This window comes from Neofelis nebulosa, chromosome 16, assembly GCF_028018385.1.
Source record: "Neofelis nebulosa isolate mNeoNeb1 chromosome 16, mNeoNeb1.pri, whole genome shotgun sequence".
Lineage (NCBI taxonomy): Eukaryota > Metazoa > Chordata > Mammalia > Carnivora > Felidae > Neofelis > Neofelis nebulosa.
Genome location: NC_080797.1, coordinates 48,045,260 through 48,069,678, shown reverse-complemented (window position 1 = coordinate 48,069,678; position 24,419 = coordinate 48,045,260). Strand labels below are relative to the sequence as shown.

General features: G+C 39.7%; 1 protein-coding gene across 5 annotated transcripts; it reads right to left on the bottom strand.

Annotated features, from left to right (window-relative positions):
* On the bottom strand, positions 1-24,160 carry PRR11 (proline rich 11). 5 transcript variants are annotated; one of them, XM_058703259.1, is made up of 10 exons: positions 23,865-24,160; positions 13,052-13,184; positions 9,715-9,865; positions 9,350-9,472; positions 6,109-6,369; positions 4,331-4,429; positions 3,488-3,600; positions 1,557-1,616; positions 1,372-1,468; positions 1-537 (listed from the first exon to the last, which is right to left on the bottom strand). In XM_058703259.1, exons 2-10 carry the CDS (start codon positions 13,177-13,179, stop codon positions 469-471), a joined length of 1,101 nt encoding a protein of 366 aa, XP_058559242.1. In that variant the 5' UTR covers positions 13,180-13,184; positions 23,865-24,160; the 3' UTR covers positions 1-468. The 5 variants fall into 5 exon arrangements, with proteins under 5 accessions (XP_058559242.1, XP_058559245.1, XP_058559243.1 ...); XM_058703262.1 differs by lacking the exon at positions 23,865-24,160 and adding an exon at positions 23,743-23,765; XM_058703260.1 differs by lacking the exon at positions 23,865-24,160 and adding an exon at positions 21,725-21,826.
* Between the last annotated feature and the right edge of the window lie 259 nt (positions 24,161-24,419).

The window sequence follows — 24,419 nt, the reverse complement described above, 5'->3', positions numbered from 1 at the left end:
TGATTTCTGTTTACTATCAGACTTTTTTACTGATCAAGTCTGTAGCACTTAGAGAATGCATTAGCGTTACGGGATGAAATACTTTTCTTTTTAATTACCTGAGGATACGCAAGATGAATGGGGACCAGTTTACTTTAATGTCATAACTCTACCTATTGAATGCAAATCTGTTATCTAGTTAAATGTGAACAACCTCTCCAATCTAATTGGGTAATTCCAGGATCAACATCACTTTGGGGATTGCATTTTCCTATCTGTTCTCTTATTGATCATGCAAACTAAGTAATATCCAAATACTCACTTTGTATCATAGTATGTATGGGGGCTCCACACATACTTTAATTCTTTAGATGGAATTATATATTAGTATAATTACTTATATCTACTCTACTGTATTAAAAAAAAGGATTGGGGTGATTTTATCTGTGTATCTTATGGATCATCACACGGAGTCAGGCTGACTTGACATCAGTTTTGTTCATCAAAGCTGTTTGTAGAAAGTGGCAGAGTTTGAGTTGGGCTTCTAGGGTGAGCCATCTATGGAAAAAAAAAAAGGTCCCAGTTATAATATGAATCATGTTCCTGTGGCCAACACAGTTCTCCTTCCTCACTAACAGAATCCAATGCAGCCAGACTCTAAAAACCACTTTTCCCACTTTCTTTCACATAATCAGAAGTTCCTGGATAGCACCTTCTGATGAGGGGTAGCTTAGCTAGCACACCCTTTTGCCCTTTGCCTTTCACCTATCTTGCCTAGAATGTGGACACCAGGCTTCAGGAGGTATAGGCATTCTTCACCATGAGGATAAAAGCCACACCTTAAGGATGGAAGAGCAGTCGGGGCACCTGGGTGGCTCAGTTGCTTAAGCATCCCACTCTTGATTTCAGCTCAGGTCATGATCTCACGGTTCGTGGGTTTGAGCCCTGCGTGAGATTCTGCACTGACAGTGCGGAGCCTGCTTGGGATTCTCTCTCTCCCTCTTTGCCCCTCCCCCACTCACTTACATGCACTCTCTTTCTCTCAAAATAAATAAATAAAAATCCTTTAGATGGGCTCTTGGGTGGCTCAGTTGGTTAAGCATCTGACTTTGACTCAGGTCATGATCTCACAGCTCGTGGGTTCAAGCCCTGTGTCAGGTTTGAGCCTGGCGTTGGGTTCTGTGCTGACAGCTTAGAGCCTGAAGCCTGCTTCTGATTCTATGTCTCCCTCTCTCTCTCTGCCCCTCCCCCTGCTCATGCTCTGTCTCTCTCTCTCTCTCTCTCAAAAATAAATAAACATTAAAAAAATTAAAAAAAAATCCTTTAGAATATGATTCTAAATAAATGATTTTGAAGAAAAGGAAAAATTTTATTTTTTTCCTAAAGGTTTACCTGAAACTTTCTCCTCAAGGCCCGGGTCATTACTGGAGTCAGTCCAGTTCCTGTATCCATATTTTCTTTATTCGTAAGTGGGGTTCCACCTGGGCTCCTGCAAAGATAATGAAAATATTACAAGCTGTGTTATATGCCAATTTTTCAAGTGGATTAGAAAGCATAAAGATAAGAGAGCGTATTACCTCTCTACGTCAACTTTTCTAAGTAGTTTCCGCAGATCTATCTGGCTTTTACCAGGAGTACTGATGAAATAAAAATATAAAAGTTAGAGCTTTCCAGATTTTATCATTTTTCCCAAAGCAAAGCAGTCATTTCTACAGGCAACATCCTAGAAAGTAGTTCTATGTTACATTAAAAAATAGCAGTAGAGGGGCGCCTGGCTGGCTCAGTTGGTAGAGTGTGTAACTCTTGATCTTGGGATCGTGAGTTCAAGGCCCACTTTGGGAATGGAAACTACTCAAAAAAAAAAAAAAAAAAAGCAGTAGATGCTGATAGGAACATAAGGCAATATAATCGTCCTAATAAGTAATACTTCTTGCCTCAGTAATTATACATTTATGATTCCATCTTAGGGAGGAACTCAGCTATGCACACAGATTATGGACAAGGATGTTCACTGAAGAGGTGGAAATAAATCATAAACAACCTAAATGTCTCAAAACAGGAGTTTATCTATAAAGCTTACATATAATGAACTGCATATATTAAAGAAGCAAAAATGATGATTTAAACTGATTTTTAGGGTGCTTGGGTAGCTCAGTTGGTTGATTGTCTGACTCTTGATTTCAGCTCAGGTCATGATCTCATGGTTCATTAGATCAAGCCCCACATCAGCCTCTATGCCGACAGCATGGAGCCTGCCTGGGATTCTCTTTCTCTCTCTCTCTCTGCCTTGCCCTACTAGCTCCAACTCTTTCTAAATAAACAAACAAACAAATAAACAAACTAAAAAACATAAAACCCAAAACAAAAAAAACCCCAAAACTTTAAACTGATTTTTAATGAGATGAGGAAAGTTCTTGACACATTAAATGGGAAAAGCCTTAAATTGTATGTACAATATGATCATATACAGGTACACAAACAAGTGCATACACACACACACATTTCATTCATTCTAAGATATACTAGTTTTCATATCTTATTATTTCTGAAATTGGACTGCTCCTAAAATTCTTGATAATATTTTGGGGCACCTGGGTGGCTCGGTCATTTAAGTGTCCAACTTCAGCTCAGGTCATGATCTCATGGTTCGTGAGTTCGAGCGCCCCATCTGGCTCTGTGCTGACAGCTCAGAACCTGGAGCCTACTTCAGATTCTGTGTCTCCCTCTCTCTCTGCCCCTATCCCACTTGTGCTCTGTCTCCATCTATTAAAAATGAATAAACATTAAAAAAAATTAAAATTCTTGATAATATTTCAAGAATAATATATTCAAGAATAATAAAAAAAAATTCTTGATAATATTTCTTTCCCCCATCCACTATTTTTTTTTTAGTAATCTTCTGTGCCCAACATGGGCCTTGAACTCATGACCCGGAGATCTAGACTTGTAACACTCTACCAAATGAGCAAGCCAGGTGCTCCCCCACAAACCCACTATTAAATCAATGGTGTATCTTAACAATAAACAGCATCATGAAATGGAAATAATAGAGTAGACACCTATACAAAGATTACAATGCTAAACAATAATATGTTAACAGTGACTATCTTTTTTTTTTTTTTTAATTTTTTTTTTAACGTTTATTTATTTTTGAGACAGAGAGAGACAGAGCATGAACAGGGGAGGAGCAGAGAGAGAGGGAGACACAGAATCTGAAACAGGCTCCAGGCTCTGAGCTGTCAGCACAGAGCCTGACGTGGGGCTCGAACTCACGGACCGTGAGATCATGACCTGAGCTGAAGTCGGACGCTTAACCGACGAGCCACCCAGGCGCCCCAACAGTGACTATCTTTAATCATACGGTTATTTGAATGATTGTTTTCTTCTTTAAACTTTTCTGTGGATTTCCATTTTTCTACAATGAGCATATATAACTTTTAAAGTTAGAGATAAGCAAAAAATCATTCTTTTAAGTAACAGTAGAGCACAACACAGTACAGTTCCTTACATTAAGACATTTGTAACTCGAGTTGATAGCACTTTGGAGTTGGGTTTCAGGGTGACATGCTGCAGGTCAGAGACAGTAACTAGTGGATTCCGTGTCTTTGGTGATGATACAAGCTTTAAATAAAAAAATGAGACAGTATCAAAACACACTTAAAAATGTCATTCAAAATATAAATATGCTGAAACAATGAATATTTGGATGCTGAGTATGTGTAAGATATATCTACTATTCTACTCAACTTGTATCCCAAAACTTCAGAGTATGTCTCTACCTCTTTAGACTAATGGTTGGTAGATAGAATTGAGGTTTCATCTCATGGAAACCTCTGCTCCAAAAGAGCCAAGTGTAGGAAGAAGCAAATGTGCTGGCTGAAGCATAAAAGAAGAAAGATGAGGCAGAGGTCCAAGTAAACCACTAGCTTGTACACCCGTGGAGCCACAGGTGTAGACATAAGGAAAGCCAGAGGCCAGGAATGCTGGTACCAATTGTTGCACTGCATGCCTACTTTCTAGAGCTTGATTCAATGGATCTAGAACATTCATCACCATTTGGTTGCAGTGACCACTTTTGAGAGACTCACCTTGCTCATACCAAAATAGTGTCTTTTGGTCCTTTGCTCTGAACCTGTGACTTTTGGGACTAATTCTGTTTTCATTTGTGGCTGAATGTAACACATGTACAATAAATCCTCTCTTCTGCTGTCTTAGCTGAACCAAAAAAACCCCAAAACATCAAATACTTACCACAGAATGGCTTCTATACATAAGACTTATGCTTATTTTCCAGAAAGAGACAACCAGGTTAAAAGCTGAAAGACCATGTGTATGGTCAGTGACATCTTACCTTCTTCCTTTCATCAAAACACTGTGTCTTCTTTAATTTCACAGTCAGTAGATCTTCAACTGTTATTTGCATGGGTCCATCTTTTTTTAATGGTCCAGCCTTAAAATACATAGAGAGGTTACAATTCAGATTGTAACCAGGATATCTAGTCAAATACAAATCCAAACCTAGTTTTTAAAGGCTCATTTAATGGGGCGCCTGGGTGGCTCCGTTGGTTACGTGTCCGACTTCAGCTCATGAGTCATGAGTTCGAGCCCTGCGTCGGGCTCTGTGCTGACAGCTCAGAGCCTGGAACCTGCTGCGGATTCTGTGTCTCCTCTTTTTCTGCCCTTCCCCACTTGCACTCTGTCTCCTTCTTTCTCTCAAAAATAAATAAACATTAAAAAAAAGTTTTTAAAGACTCATTTAAATATTAATGCTTATTTACACTAGGAGCCTATTAAATTCTTTCCATTCAATAAAAAATGATGACGTTTTCAGTACCCATGGATGCTAATGCTATTGCAAAGTATTTATCAAAATGTAAGGCTTTGATAGTACATAAGAGATGGGCTAGTTCCCTGCAGCTATACATCTTCCTCAGGTGTCACTATAATAAGACAGGGGTTGAAGGAGTTCCTCAGGGGCACCACGGTGACTCAGTTGGTTAAGCATCCAGCTCTTGATTTCAGCTCAGATCATGATCTCATGATTTGTGGGATTGAGCCCCACCTCTGGCTCTATGCTGACAGTGCGGAGCCTGCTTGGGATTCTCTCCCTCCCCCTCTCTCTGCCCCTCCCCAGCTCACGAGCTCTCTCTCTCTCTGAAAATAAATAAAAAAATATACATTAAAAAAAAAAAAAGGAGTTCCTCAAATCAAAGTGAAATTTTGCTTGAATTACCTAAAAAGATGATTCAGTTCCCATAGAACAAGAATGTGTAGTCAGAGAGGTATACATTATGGCAAACATAACAATAGGGTCTGGATTTATTTAACTCAGCCATTTTAAACCAAATGCATCTGTAGTGAAAATCCAGCAGATTTTAAAACAGGGTCATGTTTATCTTAGTGATACACAAATATTCTGATCCCCTTGGCAGATAACTAATTAATGGAGACTGGTCTTCCAGTCTAATGACATTATACTTGAGGATCCATCACTTCTCTTTATTCTGACTTTACTCACTAAGCCATCTTCTGTTCTTACTTTGGTTTCCCAGGGTGGCTTTGCTTTTGGTAAAAAGATATTATGACAATCCATTAGGAATATTCCAGTCTACTGGGTTTCATTCATTTATCCTTAAAAAAAAAATCACTTTTATTTCTAAATCCAGCTTTTGTGAGTTCCTATGGGTCTGAGTTTTTAAAAACATAATTGACATAATTAAGATATGGAATCAGAAAAAAAATGTGGCTTTCCTCTTAAGGGCCTTAGCTTAGTCTTAAAAGTCTGCCTTGCTTAAAAAAAATTTTAAATTTTAAAAATTAAAAAAAAAAAAAAAGGGCAGAGGTGGCGCCTGGGTGGCTCAGTTCGGTTAAGTGCCAGACTTGGGCTCATATCGTTATCTCATGGTTTGTGGGTTTGAGCCCCGCATCAGGCTCTGTGCTGACAGCTCAGAGCCCGGAGCCTGCTTCAGATTCTGTGTCTCCCTCTCTCTCTCTGCCCTGCCCCAACTTGCACTCTCTCTCTCTCAAAAATAAATAAACATTGAAAAAAAAATTTTTTTTAAAGGCTGCCTTGTTTTACTCCTACATTATACACTGACCAAAACACATCATTACTGGATTGTTTCCTACCTGAAGTGCTTTAGTGCGACTGGATTTTCTGAGCAGCAAAGGTGCTACAGGTGGTGGAGGTGGAGGTAGAGGAGGAGGTGGAGGGGGTGGAGGCGGAGGTGGAAGAGGAGGAAGATGGGTGGCTGGCTGTGGCAGCGTGGGAGGAAGTACAGCTCTAGATTCTCCGGGGGTGGTTGGAGCACAGGCAGGCACATTTGTAAGTTTACCACTTATGTGACATGTCTGACCACAGTTTGGGCAGGAAGAATTTTCCAAGATAGCCTGTAAGAAAACATTACATTTGGCAAATAAATAACAGATTAATTTGGTTCTTGAGGCTCAGAGTCATCAAGATAATAGCTACCATGTACTGAATGCTTTCTCAGCACACTATGTGTTTTATAATGTTTTCTCATTTATCACAAGCTCATTCACTCATTCATTCATCTATTCATTCATGTATTTGTTTTGTGTGTGCTATATGCCAGGCACTATGGGTACAATGTGAATTCTGTTTGTCATATCATGGAGCTGACAGTCTGGTAAGGAAGACAGACATTAAACACACACATACTCAGAACAAAACAAAATAATGCTTCAGTGAAAACAGTGAATTGTGCTGTGATCATGAATAGTGAGAAACCTGGGGAGTGATATTTAGCCATAATCTCAAGGATGAATTGTGACTTACCAGGTCTCAAGGGAGATAAGGTCTGGGGAAAGAAAGTTCTTGGCAGAGGCAAAAGTACTTAATGCAGCCAAGACTACAGTATACTCAAGGAACTGATAAAAAGGCCAAGGGGATGGAACATGAATGTTATGAGCTGAATTGTATCCCCTACTCCCCTCCCAACTCATATGTTGAAGCCCTAATCCAAGTACCTCAGAATGACTTTGGAGATAGAGCCTTTAAAATGATTAAGTTAGGGGTGCCTGGTGGCTCACTGGGTTAACTGTCTGACTTTGGCTCAGGTCATGTCTCACAGTTTGTGAGTTTGAGCCCCATGTCAGGCTCTGTGTTGACACCTTGGAGCCTGGAGCCTGCTTCGGATTCTGTGTGAACCTCTCTCTGCTCCTCTCCCACTGTTCTTGCTCTGTCTCTCTCTCTCTCTCAAAAATAAATAAATCACATTAAAAGAAAAGAAGTGATTGAGTTAAAATGAGGCTATTAGGGTGGGCTTTCATCCAATTTGACAGATGTCCTTATAAAAAGAAGAAATTTGAACACACAGGAGAAACACCAGGGATGTGTGTGCACAGAGAAAAGACCATTTGAGGACACAGTGAGAAGGCAAGCCAAAAGAGAGAGGCCTAAGAAGAAACCAACTCTGCCAACACTGTGGTGTTAACTTCTGGCCTCTAGAACTGTGAGAAAATAGATTTCTGTTATATAGGCCACCTGGACCATGCTACTTTATCATGGCAGCCCTTGCAAATGAAATTAGTTTCCTATGGCTGCTGTATTGAATTATCACAAACTTTGTGTCTTAACACAATTGAAATTCAGTGTTTTAAAGTTTTATTTATTTAAGTAATCACTACACCCCATGTGGGGATTGAAGTCACAACCCTGAGAACAAGAGTTGCATGCTCTTCTGACTGAGCCAGCCAGGTGCCCCTGAGATTCATTTTTTTCAGTGCTAGAGGCTAGAATTCCAAAATCAAGGCATCAGCAGGGCTGTGCTACCTCCCAATGCTCTAGGGAAGAATCTGTTCCTTACCTCTTCCTGTTTTGGGTAGCTGGGGTCATTCCTGGGCTTGGGGCTATATCATTCCAATCTCTGCCTGTGGTCCCACTGCTCCTCCTTTCCTCTGTGCATGCTCTACTCTATCTCTTTTATAAGGACATTCATCATTGGATTTAGGGTCCACCCAGATACCAGTTTATGATCTCCTCATCTCCAAATCATTAACTTAAGGGGTGCCTGTCTGGCTTAGTTGGCAAAGTATGCAACTCTTGATCTTGTGATCATGAGTTTGAGCCCCATGCTGGGTGTAGAGATTTCTTAAAAATAAAAGTCCTTAATTTAATTACATGAGTAACGATCTTTTCCTCAAATAAGGTAACATTTACAGGTTCCAGGGATTAAGACTTGGACAGATCTTTTGGAGGCCATCAATTCAGCCCGCTATAGATGATATCATCCTCATTTTATAGCTGAGGAAACTGAGGCCCAGAGGAATGAGGTGATTTGCCTTTCTTCCTCTGTCTAATTCATTTTGAGGTATAAATTCTGGGAGAAGGGTTGTAATCCCAGAAGTTTCACTCCAAAACAGTAAGTGCAATGTTTATTTTTTGAGTTTTAGATGTTGAAAGTAAGGGCCTTGCTTAGGGGAGTTTGGAGAGAGTGGATATTTATAATTTTTTTCTGCCTATATCAGTCAAGGAAATAGAATCATCCCGAGTATTTAAAAGCGGGGGGGGGGGGGGGGATAAATAAAAATAAATAAATAAGAGAGGAAGAATATAATGTAGGCAGTTGGTTACACTGATGATGAATGAGCTGAAAAGCACACGGGGGACACTGAGGCAGCCCAGAGATTAGCAACAGTAGAAAGCCATTGAATACCCTGAGGCTGGAGGGACAAAGGGAAGAGCAGTATAACCAGATCTCTGGAGGTGGGTTAATCCAGAGAATCAAGAAACAGGTAGACTTACCTGGAGCAAGCTAGAGTGAGAGAGACAACATCAACCATCACTGGAGAAATTGCCCAGTGCAGAGAATGAAGAGGCAAAACACCCCACCTCCCCTCCAGCTCTAGTCTCTCATCAATGTCTCCCATTAGCCCAGCACAACCAGGAACCAGGTGACATGGAGCTCGGGAAATACAGCCTGTGCGGTTAGCCCCCTGCAGTACAGAACAGAGCCTTGAAGCCTAAGGAATGGATCTGAGGACAAACAGGCCCAAGATTAGCACTTACTTATACCCATCTCTCCTTCTGGTAAAAGCATAATGGAATTTCTATGGGGGATAACGCCTGCCCTCCTTCCCTAATTCTGGATTGCTTTTTTATTTAACAGTACCAACCTTCAGGGGCCCCTGGGTGGCTCAGTCGATTAAGTGGCTGAGTCTTGATTTCAGCTCAGGTCATAGTATCACGGTTTGTGGGTTCGAGCCCCACATCAGGCTCTGTACTGACAGCATGGAGACTGCTTGGGATTTTCCCTTTCTCCCTCTCTCTCTGCCCCTCCCCTGCTCTCTCTCTCTCTCTCAAAATAAATAAATAAAACTTAAAAACAAAATAAAACCCAATACCAACCTTCAGAGTTTCCTGGAGCTTGGATAATTGATTTTCTAAAATGCAAAACCGTTGTTTCAGACTGTGAAGTTCTCGGTGGCAGAAACGGGATGGAAAGATGGTGTCTTTCAACACTTCTAAACTCTGAAATTAAAAAAATAAACAAGGCTGAATTCTATAAGCAGCATGATAAAGACAGGAAAAAAGAGACAAGAAAGTGGTTTGATGTATGTTTTACAGAAGCAAAGGCATACATGACCTCATAATTTCATCTTACCTGAGCTTGGCCTGAGTGTTGTGCTGACCTGAGCATACACACATGTGAACATACACACCAAATATGTAGAAAAACCATATTGCTGAAAATAGGTATGTCAAACCCATACCTGGGCCATGCAGTTCTGGCACCAGTTGTATATAGACCACACTCTATTTGTCCAAAGTTTTACTGTATCTTTGATATTGGGAAATTTGAAGTTCCAGGATGATCTTAGCCAGCTTCTGCTAAGGGGTATATCTGCTGAAGGAGTAACCACTCTGTAGGAAAAACAAAACCAAACAAATAAAAAACTCCTGAGTTGGAGTAACAGCTTCTGGTTAAAGAACAAGCTAGTTTTATATAATATGACTCAGGAGCAGAGCCCACCTACCTAAAGCCAAATTCTGCATTAAATTCTAGAGTTTTGAGATCCACAAATTATTTTGTAAAGCAAATAGATTGTAATAAATAAAATAAATAGCAAATAAAGAGGCATCATCAGGGGGACACCTGGGGGTTCAGTCGGTTAAGTGTCCGACTTCAGCTCAGGTCATGATCTCATGGTTCATCATGTTTCATGAGTTCAAGCCCTGCATCAGGCTCTATGCTGACAGCTCAGAGCCTGGGGCCTGCTTCAAATTCTGTGTCTCCCTCTCTCTCTCTGCCCCTTCCCTGCTCATGGTCTGTCTCTCTCTTTCAAAAATAAATACACATTAAAAAAAAAAAGAGAGAGGCATCAGGAATTCAGTAATGAACAAAATAGATAGAAACCCTGCCCTCACTGAACTTACATGTCATGAAAGAAAGGTAAAAGTAAGTAAATAATACATATGGGTTGCTATTTAGTGAATACTGTAAGGAAAAGGATATATCAAGAGAGAAACATTGGGTGGAGGTGAAATTGTAGGTAGGGTGGGCATTGAAGTCTCACTGAGAAGATGACTTTTGAGAAAAAAAACCTTAACAAAGTAAAGAAGCTAGCAACACGGGTGTCTGGCTGGATCAGTGGCAGAGCATGCAACTCTGTTTTTTTTTTTTTACTTTATTTATTTATTTTGAGAGAGAGAGGAGAGGGAGAATCCCCAGCAAGCTAGGAGCTGTCAGCTGTCATTAGGGAGCCTGACACAGGGCTTGATCTCACAAACCATGAGATCATGACCTGAGCTGAAACCAAGAGTTGGCCGCTGAGCCAACTGAGCCACCCAGGTGCCCTGAGCATGTGACTCTTGATCAATGGATCAATGGTCATGAGTTCAAGCCCCACTTTGGGCATGGAGCCTACTTAAAAAAAAAAAAAAAAATTGGAGGGGCGCCTGGGTGGCTCAGTCAGTTGAGCGTCCGACGTCCGACTTTGGCTCAGGTCATGATCTTGCGGTTTGTGGGTTCGAGCCCTGTGTCGGGCTCTGTTCTGACAGCTCAGAGCCTGGATTCTGCTTCGGATTCTGTGTCTCCCTCTCTCTCTCTGCCCCTAACCCACTCGCGTTCTGTCTCTGTCTCTCTCAAAGATAAATAAACATTTTTTAAAAAATTTAAAAAAAAATTGGAGAAGTCAGCAATACAAATATCTGGGAGAAGAGCATTCCAGGCAAGGGTAAGAGTAAGGGCAAAGGCCCTGAGATGGCAGCTTGTCTGAGGTGTCTAGGGAACAGCAAGGAGGCCAGGATGACTAGGGTGGAGAAACTGAAGGTAGGGGATTAGGAGATAATGTCAAAGTCAGATCATAAAGGCCTAGTAGGTCAAACAAAGGATTTTAATTTTTACTCTGAGAGAGGAAGACATTGGAGAGTATGTATATTTGTATGTATGTATATATGATTTAATGAAATGTAATCTCTATGTCTAAGATGGGGCTTGCACTCAGGACCCCAAGATCAAGAGTCACATGCTCTTCCAACTAAGCCAGGAAAAGCCGCTGGAGAGTTTTAAGCAGAGGGGCAATTTGACATGATTTTTAACAGACTCACTCTGACTACTGTGTTGAAATATGCTGCAGAGGGCAAGGGCAGAAGCAGGAAGACCAGCTAGGGGCTGTTTTTAATATTCAAGAGAGATAGAGAAGAGTTAGGATAATATCATGATTAATGCTTTTTGAGGGCCTGTTTATTTAAAATTTTTTTCTGTAAAGAGAGTTATAACAACAAAATATATAAAGTATTTTATTTTGAAACTCAGTATCCTAGGATTCCTATGACTTAAGAGCCTCTTTCAATAGCACATCTAAACCTAAGTCCCAGAGAATAATTGACCAAACCAAAACTAAGATTTAAATTCTAGTCCTATACCCCTCTTTCATCACTTAGCAGATTTATACAATTAAATTGACTAGGGAAGAAGAAAATAGTCAATCTGTGCATCTCCAATACAATTCTGTGATTTTTACTCTTGAACTATGTTCACCACATAAAATCCAGGATGCTCAGTGAAAATTTTATTTCAGATGAAGGATGAATAATTTTGTAATATAAGTATATTGCAAATGTTGCATGGTACAATATTAAAAAAATTATTGTTTATCTGAAATTCAAATTTAATTGGGCATTTTGTGTTTTTATTTGCTAAATCTGGTAATTCTGATATGGGAAACAAAGGCAAATGAAAAATTAGATTTTCATCTTGCCTACAGCCCATTGACAAGTTCTTGAAATACAGTGACCTTTCTCTGGGAGCTCAGCTGCTTCGATATTGACACTTTGGGCAAAAAGCAATTTTAGCTTAATATTATCCTGACCTCCCAGGATCCTATAAATCTTCTTTAGCATATGAAAATCCCTTTGGAAACTTCCTTTATCTCTACTCCCCCAAGATATATGTTAGCAATCATTCTCCAAACATATTGCCCACCGATAAACATCTAAAGGTCTCACGACTAAGGTTTTACTAGACAGTTAGTAAATGACTTTATCCTAACAGCAGCTAGCCCCTCAAGGTCCTGGAAACCTTGCCTCCAAATTCCTTAGAGACTTATGCTATCCCTAACTCCCTCCCCACTTGAAAGTATACAATCTGTCACCCAACACAACCTCAGTACAGCTCTTTCTGCCCATGGGTCCTGTCCCTGTGCTTTAATTAAGCCATCTTTTTGCACTTAAGAGGTCTCAAGAATTCTTTCTTGGCCATTGGATCTGAACCCCAACATTTTCAACATCAACCCTATCCTTAATAGATTAGATTTTTAATATTTTTTCTGTTCTTTCTTTCTTTCTTTCTTTCTTTCTTTATTTTTTAATTTTTTTTTTTTAATGTTTATTTATTTTTGAGACAGAGAGAGACAGAGCATGAACGGGGGAGGGGCAGAGAGAGAGGGAGACACAGAATCGGAAGCAGGCTCCAGGCTCCGAGCCATCAGCCCAGAGCCCGACGCGGGGCTTGAACTCACGGACTGTGAGATCGTGACCTGAGCCGAAGCCAGACGTCTAACCGACTGAGCCACCCAGGCACCCCTCTGTTCTTTATTTAAACCTTACCTTTCTGGTGAGGGTAGCTGAGGAGGAGGTATAATTAGCTTGGGCTGAAAGTGAGAGACTTCTCTTTTTTTGAATAATCTTTTGGCTTTGGCTTTTAGCTTTCTTCTTCGTTGCTTGAACTTGGGCATGATTTCTGTACAGAAAAAAATTTTTTACATTTTTTATTTTAGAATTATATATACATATAGAAAATGCACAAATCTTAACAGTACAGTTCAATGAATTATCACAAAGTGAACACATCCTTGTAACCAACCACCGTGGTTAGGAAATACATTGCTACTAGCATCCTGGAAGTCCCCTGAAGTGAAGAAAAATTTAAACCCAGATTTGAAGTATCTTTAGAGAGACTCAGCTTTGGCATTATATTACTCTCTAATTTTGTTTTGCTTGTCTTGCTTTTCTTCATTAAGTCAAGTGTATTTCCCTTTCTTATATAACAGAGAAAACGGCTCTAGTTGGTATTAAAAGAAGATTCTTTACCAGTAACATTTACTGAGCATCCACTGTGATAGGTAGAGTAGGTAGTGGAAGAAACAAATTTAACCATTGAATGTCCACTTACTTTTATGCACCTTCACATACATTTTTTCAGTGACTCTTCACTGAATAAATCCTGCAAGATTTTATCCCTGGGGAAGATGATTTTTATTCCTATTTTTACATAAAAGTAAACTGAGACAGGGGCGCCTGGGTGGCTCAGTCGGTTAAGCGTCCGACTTCGGCTCAGGTCATGATCTCATGGTCTGTGAGTTCGAGCCCCGCGTCGGGCTCTGTGCTGACAGCTCAGAGCCTGGAGCCTATTTCCGATTCTGTGTCTCCCTCTCTCTGACCCTTCCCTGTTCATGCTCTGTCTCTCTCTGTCTCACAAATAAATAAACGTTAAAAAAAAAGTAAAAAAAAAAGTAAACTGAGACATAGAAAGATTAGATGATTTGCCCAATGTAAAGCAGTATATAAGTAAGTCTACAAAGACCATGTTCTTTCTAACACTCTATCATGCAACAGTAGATTAAATAGGAGATATACAATGTAATAAGTTAGCCCAAATCTAAGACATGGGTGCTTTAAAACATTTATTTTAAAGCATTTTAAAACACCATCTAGTGGTAGATTTTAATCTAGATTCTTTTCTGAGGAAAATTAAGTCAGAGCTAGTTTGATGAGAAGAAGGGCTTTGCTGGTTTCAGTTGTTGCTACCTGAAGAACAAAGATGTCTTTATTCAAGTAGCAGAAATAAAAATGGTCTCAAGGGCTGGGCCTCCGTCCTTTCAAACTTACATTTGAATAGGAACAATTGGCCTTTAAAATACACATTCATTCCACTTTTGTTCACCCAGTAACCTTTCAATAATTGGTATGCAGTTCTAGGCTTGCTCAGCTCTCAGATTGCACTGGTTGAAGAAACCCAGCCTTTTACCCGCTGTGGATTGTAAAAACCCAGAAGCGGCTTACTGTAGTTCTAAGAGCTTTGGACTTTCAGAGGGCACCCCCAAAGGCAATGGGTGACAGTGCATATTATCAACAGCTCTTCCAGGAGTAAAGTTTCCTTATAGCATCTTAATTGAATTGATGCCAGGGCTCAAACTAACAGTGTTTCCTTAATTGTTCTTAGAGGCTTGGGAGACACACTGAAAAATACTTAGCTGACTTCACCTTTATTATATCACTTCTCCTTCCTGATGAAATAATAAAAGAAGGCCAAGCAAGCATTGTTAAATACAAAGGATGGCTAAAGGATTGATTGATTTTTTTCTAAACAAACTTAAAATAACACAAATACTCTGAATTAAGAAGTTTAGGGAAGCCTCAGAGGAAGCGGCAATCTTGTGGTTGCCTGAAAAGAAGATTAAACCTCATCAAACTCATGCCCACAACTTTCTATGGAGAAATGTCACTGGGAACCTCTCTCTAAGGTGCAGAGTTCACTGGTTGAAATCCCCAGAACCTGAGACTTCCATGGTAAACTCCTCTTCCTTGTTTTCTATCTGCCCTCCTCTACACAGCCCTCCCCTTTCTGTTCCCTCTCTCCCTTTGATGTCTTTTGTTAGACATCACACTGACACAGAGAACTGGCCTCCTGCCTCTTTTTTCCCTTATTCTCACCAATCCCTTAGTTATAAAAATAGATTTTAAAGAAAGGAGCTGGACATTCTCATTTAAACTTGGCTCTATACCTTTATCTCCACTCCAGTGGTGTGCTGGGATTGGCATCAACTGTTACGGTTTCAGGAAATCTGTGAGTTAGTTGTTAAACACATCCACCATTAAAATTAAGTTATATAATCTTATAATTATATAATTTATATTTAAAATGGTAATAAATATGATGCAAAACTCATCACTTTCTAATGATTTTACTATTATCTATGCTTTTGAGGTTATTCACCTTATTGTATCTATATAGTGAAAATGCTATAGAATGTTCATTTCTGTCCAACCCCATATTCAATGACTTCATACTGAAAACCTGAAATTGCCTATGATGGGAGTATTTACACAACGAATATTAAAAAACACTACAGGGACACCTGTGTGGCTCAGTCAGTTAAGCAACCAATTTAGGCTCAGGTCAGGCCATGATCTCAAGGTTTGTGAGTTATAGCCCCATATAAGGTTCTCTCTTGTCAGTGCAGAGCTGCTTTGGATCCTGTCTCCCTCTCTCTGATTCTTCCCCCACCCCCCGCCACCCCCACCTCAAAAATAAACATTAAAATTTTTTAAAAAACAACAACATTACAAATCAGGGCTTGATTCATTATGTTGTTGATTGTTAAGAAAGTGATAAAGAAAATGTTAATAATGCAGATTAAATTTAAAATCATATCTTGTCTGTAATTGTTATATTGTGAATAGCATTAAAAAATTGAGAAATGTTCCAGTATTTGAAAACTAGTATTTGATTCATCAAAGTTGCTTATACAATTAAAGTTCCAAAGAAATCTTTGTGTTTCACTTTATCTTATTCTATAGAATAATAAATGAAAATATCAACTGACATTCCTATTAGGACTATACTTGTTTATAAATTGCAACCATAGGTTGGCTACAGATACAAGAAATCGGTAAAAATCAACAATAGTATTCTCTGAAAATCAGCTGTATATGAAATTTACAAGAAAGAACATTATAGGGGTACCTGGCTGGCTCAGTTAAGTTGAGCATATGATGATTGATCTCAGGGTCAGAATTTCAAGCCTCACGTTGGGTGTAGAGGTTACTTAAAAATAAAATCTTAAAAAAAACAAAAAGTCAGTAAAGAAATAAAAAAGAAATTATAAACCCATGAAGCAAAGAATGGGAACAGACTATCACAGATGATGAATGTTGACTAAATTATGGAAAATGGAAAGGAGATGGATGAATGGTAAATGACTTGGCAGAGTAGAAGAGAGGTGAGGCTTGACGGCCGGTGGTAGGGAAGCCAACTGGAAGCAAGATAATTTGTAGAAACTTTAAGAAGATTCTGGACTTGAAGGTACTTAGCACCTTTTAAAGTGTAGGGTGGGGTTAAAATAGGTTTAATTAAGTCATTATAAGGATTGGATAGGCCTCTGGAGTCTGTCTCCCAGTCCTGGTAGCCAGGCAGCTCCTGGCATTTATGTTCTCTCCTGTAAAGATGGATAGGTTTATTCTATGGAGAAGTTGAACCATAGGGGTGTTGAATTGTGGGCCATCAGCCATAGCAATAGCAGAGTCATGTGTGTATCATCATACAGCAGGTAGGGGACAATCCTGAACTCAAAAATGAGACTTTTTAAAAAAAAAAAAAAAATTTTTTTTTTAACGTTTATTTATTTTTGGGACAGAGAGAGACAGAGCATGAACGGGGGAGGGGCAGAGAGAGAGGGAGACACAGAATCGGAAGCAGGCTCCAGGCTCTGAGCCATCAGCCCAGAGCCTGACGCGGGGCTCGAACTCACAGACTGTGAGATCGTGACCTGAGCTGAAGTCGGATGTTTAACCGACTGAGCCACCCGGGCGCCCCAAAAGTGAGACTTTTAATTCCCTTCCTCAGCTCAGCTCCCAGAACACAGGCCACTGATTTTAATTTCATGACTCAAACCCCCATACCTTTCATTTCCCTTGCAGGAGGTGAGAAGATTCCTCTCCAGGGAAATTGGCTACCCCCCAAAAGAGGACCTACAGATACTGACATTTAGGATCTCCCCAAAATGGCTAAGTGGTTGATCATTTACCCACTGTGGTATCACACAAGTTGATAATATCCACCTACTGTACTTTGAGCTTCCAATTTTTTTTTTTTTTTTTGTGACTTCCTCTGACATATAATAGCCAAAGATCATGAATCACTTTAGGAAAGTCTCTAACATGAAAGACAAAGACCAAAATAAACAGAGGGGAAATAAAAGTATTTCCATTTCAGAGGAAATGGAAAGAATATAGGAAGCAGAAGAAAACTTAAAAATTTTCAGAAAGTGGGATATTGCAGGGACACCTGGGTGGCTCAGTCAGTTAAGTGTCTGACTCTTGATTTCGGCTCTAGTCATGATCTCATGGTTCATGAGATTGAGACTGGCGTTGGGCTCTGCACTGACAGCATGGAGCTTGCTTGGGATTCTCTCTCCCTCTGCCTTTCTCTCTCCAAATAAATAAATAAACTAAAAAAAAAAAAAAAAAGAAAGAGAGAAACTGTATTCATGAAACAAGAAGGATGAAAAAAACTCTTAAAAATTAAAAGCAGTAGAAATTTTAAAAATGTAATACAACAGTTGGAAGATAAAAGTGTTAGGAGAGAACAGAGGAATGGAGAGAATTTTATCAAATAAACAATACAGAAATATTCCCTAGAACTGAAAGACTTGAATTTTCTGTTTGAAATGGTCCATTCAGTATAACAAAAGAAGATCCACACTGAGGCATATCATCACAAAAATAAAGAGGATATTCTAAAGGCTTCATGAGGGGCGCCTGGGTGGCTCAGCTGGTTGAGCGGCTGAGCATCTGACTTCAGCTCAGGTCACTATCTCATAGTTTGTGAGTTCGAGCCCGGTGTCGGGACTCTGTGCTGACAGCTCAGAGCCTGGAGCCTGCTTCAGATTCTGTGTGTGTGTGTGTGTGTGTGTGTGTGTGTGTCTCTCTCTCTCTGCCCCTCCTCCACTCACGCTGTCTCTCTCCCCTTCAGAAATAAACATTAAAAAAAAAAATTAAAGGCTTCATGAGATAAAAAAACAGTATAGATACAGAGGTCTGAGAATAGAATGGCATCAGACTTCAACAGCCACACTTCTGAAGGAAATGTTTTCCATCCTGGAATTTTATAACTGGTCACACTTTTAGTCAAGTGTGAGGACAGCATTAAGATAAACAGTGGCAATTTCCAGGGTTAATAGTGGCCAGAAGTCATTGGAAGACAGCTTTGAAGCAGGCCTAGGGCAGGAGTCAGCAAACCTTTTCTGTAAAGGGCCAGATAATAAATATTTTGCGCTTTGTAAGCCACCTGGTCTCTACCATAACCACTCAACTCTGCCACTGTAGCATCCAAACAGCTATGGACAGTACTTAAAACAAATGAGTATGGCTGTGTACCAATAAATTTTTTCAATAAATTTTATTTATTGCCACTGAAATGTGAATTTCATATAATTTTCAGGTGTCACAAAATATTCTTCTTTTGATTTTTCTTCAACTATTACAAATTGTAAAAAAAACATTCTTAGCTCATGGGATCTACAAAAACTGTAGTTTGCTAATTCCTGTCTTAGAGCACCCACAGCCAGTGAAGTGAGCAAGACCGATAGCAGGCTTCAGTAACATTGTCTCTAAGGAAAAAAAAGGGAAATCAATAAATTACCTAGTGTATTGACCTTTCTGAGCTGAGTTTACTGTTCTTCTGTAAAATTGGGGCCAAATTATTGATAAATGCTTTTAAAATGGCATTTAAAAATGAGTAGGAAAAAAGTTATAAAAGAAAAAAATGTAATCATAGTAACACTTATATGTTCAGCTATTACACAGTATTTAGTAGCAAAGCCACTGATTGTTTATTTAGCCAAAAACACGGTATAGGTATATTGTGAAGATAGGAGAGAAAGTGGAAATCAGTAGTTTTCTAATTTATATAAGTGTTTAATACTGAAGAGAAAGAAGGAAAGGAAGGAAGGAAGGAAGGAAGGAAGGAAGGAAGGAAGGAAGGAAAGAAGGAAGGAAGGAAAATAGGAAAGAAGGAAGGAAGGAAAGAAAAAAGGAAGAAAAATAGTATTGTAAGCATGTCTTTTAGAATCATGGAGGTAAACAACAGAAACAATTATAAGAATGACAACAGAAACAATTATAAGAATGGATAGTAATTGCCTTTGGCAAGTGGGAGTCAGGATTATAAAGAGATGATTTAGAGAACTGCTATTTGTTTCTAACTATAATAAGTCTTGCATTCGACAGTTAATCTCTGGTATATATTATATTTGTATTAAAAAATAAAAAAAAATTTAATGTTTATTTATTTTTGAGAGACAAAGAGAGTGCAAGTGGGGAGGGACAAAGAGAGAGGGAAACAGAATCTAAAGCAGACCCAAGTCTCTGAGCTGTCAGCACTGAGCCTGATGTGGGGCTTGAACCTACAAATTATGTGATCATGACCTAAGTGGAAGCTGGACGCTTAACTGACTGAGCCACCCAGGTGCCCCCCTGCCAAAAATGTTTTTAATGTTTATTTATTTTTGAGAGACAGAGAAGAGAGCATGAACAGGTGAGGGACAGAGAGAGGGAGACACAGAATCCGAAGCAGACTCTGGGCTCTGAGCTGTTAGCACAGAGCCCGAAGCAGGCCTCTAACCCACCAACCATGAAATCATGACCTGAGCCAAAGTTGGCTGCTTAACCGACTGAGCCACCCAGGCTCCCCTCTGGTGTATATTATTAGCTAGAAAAATAGAGTACCACCATTCTGAAACTGAGCCATCTCTTTCTAGCCCTTTTCTGGTGGTTTTACCAATGCCCATTCATTCAAATTTCTAAAGAGTCCTATATAAGCTGATGTATATCATTTTGGAGATAAGTTTTCAATGAAAAAAAAATCTAGGAACTAAATCATATTTTCTCCTTTCTCTTCTGTGTGTGTGTGTGTGTGTCCCCTGGGCTCTGAGTCATTGTTACTCTAATAACCTTTTAATTAAACACAGTAATCGGCACATGCAGAGAATTGAGAGAATATGTCAAATCTGTCAAGGTAAAAAGGTTCCGTCTGAGATAATTCCTAGATTAGTGTTCCATTCAAAAGTGATAACTGTTCTTTTAAAAAATGAAAGTTAAAGAATTCCTAAATCAAACAAGACACAGAACTCATGCTAAAGTTTGTTTTATTATCATTGCTTTAATAAAAGCATTAGTAGATGTTCTGTAGAGGATAATTGCCTGAAATAATCTGCAACAGTCTTCCTAGGTTAAAACACATATACTTGTCCCTTTCCAGAAAAGTAATGAGACATACAAATTCTTTTTGCTGGACTAAGCAGGATTCCAACTACTAACACTAGATAGAAGCTCATTTTTTTTTTAAGATTATTCAAAGCATTTTTCCTACTTTTTTATTGAAAACTACTATTCCTTCCTTTTTACCTGCCTTGTTTTGAAAAGACTTTAAGGTTGATTAAAAACAATATGTACTACCACCCACAAAAAAAAGGTGGATGAGGAAATGAGATCCATTATAGAATAAAATATATAATATGTATTATATATACTTATATACATGAATTTGAAATATTTATGTGATTCATTCATCCTGTCCTTCCTCTTTCTGTCTTCTAAGTTCAGTTGCTTTTGCCATCTTTCCCATTTTAGATTTTTGCTGTAGTCTATTTTCTCTTACTTTTTTTATTTTGAAAAATTTCAAACCCTGACAAATTTATGATGGTATAATTAATACGCATATGTCAGCAACTGAAACAAATGTAACATTGTGTGCCAACTATACTTCAATAAAAAAATAAATTGAAAATATAAAAAGAAAAAATAAAAGATCATATTTATTCCGGAAAAATATACTCGTATACTATTCACCTAAATTTGCTAATTGTTATTTGTTATCTTTTTTTTTAATTTTTAAACATTTTTTTTTATTTTTGAGAGGCAGAGAGAGACAGAGTGCAAGTGGGAAGGAGCAGAGAGGAGACACAGAATCTGAAGCAGGCTCCAGGCTCTGAGCTCTCAGCACAGAGCCTTATGAGGGGCTCAAACCCATCAACTGTGAGAGCATGACCTGAGCTGAAATCGGATGCTTAACTGACTTGAGCCACCCCGGCGCCCCCATCCCTTTTTTTTAGTAAAAAAAAAATTTGTTTAAAATTTATTCGTTTTTGAGAGAGAGAGAGAGAGACTGTGTGTGAGCTGGGAAGAGACACACAGAGAGAGGGAGACACAGAATCCAAAGCAGGCTCCAGAGTCTGAGCTGTCAGCACAGAGCCCCATGCAGGGCTGGAACTCACTAACCATGAGATCCTGACCTAAGCCGAAGTCGGATGCCTAACCAACTGAGCCACCCAGGGGCCCTGCCCACCCCCTCCTTTTTTAAGTAGGCTTCTTGCCCAGTGTAGAGCCCAAAGCGGGCTTTGAACTCACGACCTTGAGATAAAAACCTGAGATGAGGAGGCTCTGGGTGGCTCATTCAGGCCAAGGACACACTTCTGGTTTTGTCTCAGGTGGTGATCTTACCGTTCTTGAGTTCGAGCCTTGCATTGGGCTCTGTGCTGACACTGTGAGGTCTGCTTGGGATTCTCTCTCTGCTCCTCACGTGCTCTCTCTCTCTCAAAATAAAGAAATAAACTAAAAAAAGAAAAAAAAAAAAAAAAGACCTGAGCTGAGATGAAGTGCTGGTCGCTTAACTGACTGAACCACCTAAGCGCCCCTCCCAGTGCAGATGGAGATCCCAGGAATGGTGAGATCATGACCTGAGCTGAGATTAAGAGTATCCACACTTAACCAACTGAGCCACCCAGGTTCCTTACCATACTTTTTTTTTTTTTCCCTTAAGATACTTTTTAAAGATTGTCACAATTTAGGGGCGCCTGGGTGGCTCAGTCAGTTAAGCGTCAGACTTTGGCTGAGGTCATGATCTTGCAGTTTGTGGGTTAGAGCGTTCGCCCCATCCCCTGCGTGGGGCTCTGTGCTGACAGCCCGGAGCCTGGAGCCTGCTTTGGATTCTGTGTCTCCCTCTCTCTGCTCCTCCACCATTCATGCTCTGTCTGTCTCTCTCAAAAGTAAATAAACATTAAAAAAAAAAAAAAAGATTGTCACAATTTAGTCTGATGGCCCTTTGCAGCCTCATCTCTTCTAGTGATTAGGAAACAGTTTGTACTTCAGGTATGGCAAACACCAAATACTTTCTATAATATACTTTCTATAGCCTTTCCCCCTGCTTGGGGTATCCTCCTTCAAGTCAACTTATATAACCTTCAAGATGCTGTTATTTTTACTCACAGATATTTGTTGAGTGCTGATAATCCACCATGGTAGGTAGGTGTGGTAGGTGTTGGGATACAATTCCAAACAAGGCCAACATAGTCTCTATCCGTAAGGAATTTATACTGGATGAAAATGTCATCTCTTTTCTGCTTCCATAGCATTTTATACACATTCTTATTATAGCATTTGTGTTTGCATGCTTGCCACCCAGCTGGACTGTGAGCTTTTTAAGGTTAGGATAAATTTTACTCAACTTTGTTTCCCCAGGACCAAGAATGCAGCAGGCACTAAATAATTTCAACAAATGAATGAAATAAATCATTCCCGCTAAGTGTTTGCTAACAAGTGGTCTCTTTTTTAGTTAAGGAATATGCTTTAATACAATTAAATTTTGAAAAATCTCTCAGTGAGGGAGGTTTTTAAGTTCTTCAAATCATGCCACTCCTATATATGGTTAAAGGATGGCTCCAAAACTATTTCCAGTAGGAAGGTGAAATAAATAATAGGCTAAGAATTATAGTATTCTGCAGGAGTTGGCACTGCTGCTTCTATTAAAACTTCATCCTATGATACGAGAAGTGCTTTTGGTCAGGGGGTACTTCCAAAACTGTGACAGCAACGAAGATAAAAATTGCATTTCTTTACCCTCTTCATAAAAACACATTTTTATGGAGGTTTCTTACACTTTTCCGTAAGCAGCTTTCATTCAATTTATCAATTTCCTTTACCAGTTCATTACTCTTGAACATTCATAGGGCTATTTCTGGTACTTGGTTGTATTAAATTTTGTTTTACACTGTGCAACATTGCTTTTTTAGTTTTTGTCTTGTTTCTCTACCGAGATTGCAGCTCCCTAAAATGTAGCCAGCACAGTATTATTAGGCACAAACAAACAGGGGACACTTTTAAAATTGACACTCTCACAAAACGTTAGACAACATTAAGAGCTTATCAAGGAACATAGTAATACTCGCTATCAAGAAATGTACATTCTCAAACTTTAATGTCCATAAGAATCACTAGGGGTGGGGGATCTTGTTAAAATGCATATTATGATTCAGTGGGTCTGGGTGGAGCCCGATAATTTGCATTGTTAACAAGCGCCCAAGTTATGCAGATACTGTTGGTCTCCGGACAACAGTGAACAGCAAGATCTAAAGGAACGTGCAAAAGGAAGGTTGACGCTTTGCTCCAAAACATATTTTGCAGAGCGTTAATTAAATGCAAGTATGGTTAGGATGGAGCCAAGCCGAGCACTTCTTACCCACCCTCAAACGTCCTCTTCCCGGCTGTATCTCCCCAAGTACAGCCAAAATCCCCACCTCCGTAAATTGTAAGAACACAAGCAGCAACAGGCCCAGCTACCGAAGGAAGATCTCCCTGCACTTACTAGTCTAAGAGCTCGGGATTAGATGGAGTCCGGGTAGTGGCCTCTCCCTCGCCATGTAGAACAATTCAAAATTAAAACCTTATCACGCAGGGACCAATCGTAGCCAAGGTCTCTTCACGATTCGCGCTCTGGGTACTGTAGGAGCACAGTCTGGTTTGTGATTGGTTAAGATGTCACCACGCACTGGCCAATGAAAGCTGAGGCGCTTCTTGTATGAATAAGTGGAAGGCGGGAGCGAAGGGGAGGGGAAGCCGGAGACCTAAGAAGGTGTGACAGGTTCCTTCTGCTGTTTGTGGAAGCTTTTGTGTAATTGGTTGGCTCTTATTCCGATTATACCAATCGCAGTCTCTTCTCTGCGGAGCCCTAGCTATGAAATTGAAAGTAGAGATGAGCGTGCAGCCAATGGAAAAAAATATGTATATACAGCAGCCAATCCTCCTGCGGCGTTTTGTGTCTTTGTCCAACTGGAGAAGGTGTTTCATGTGGAGGGGCGTTACTTAGTCGCCAATGGGCGGGCACCAGTGAAGCAGGGGAACCAATGAGCGTGAGACGTTG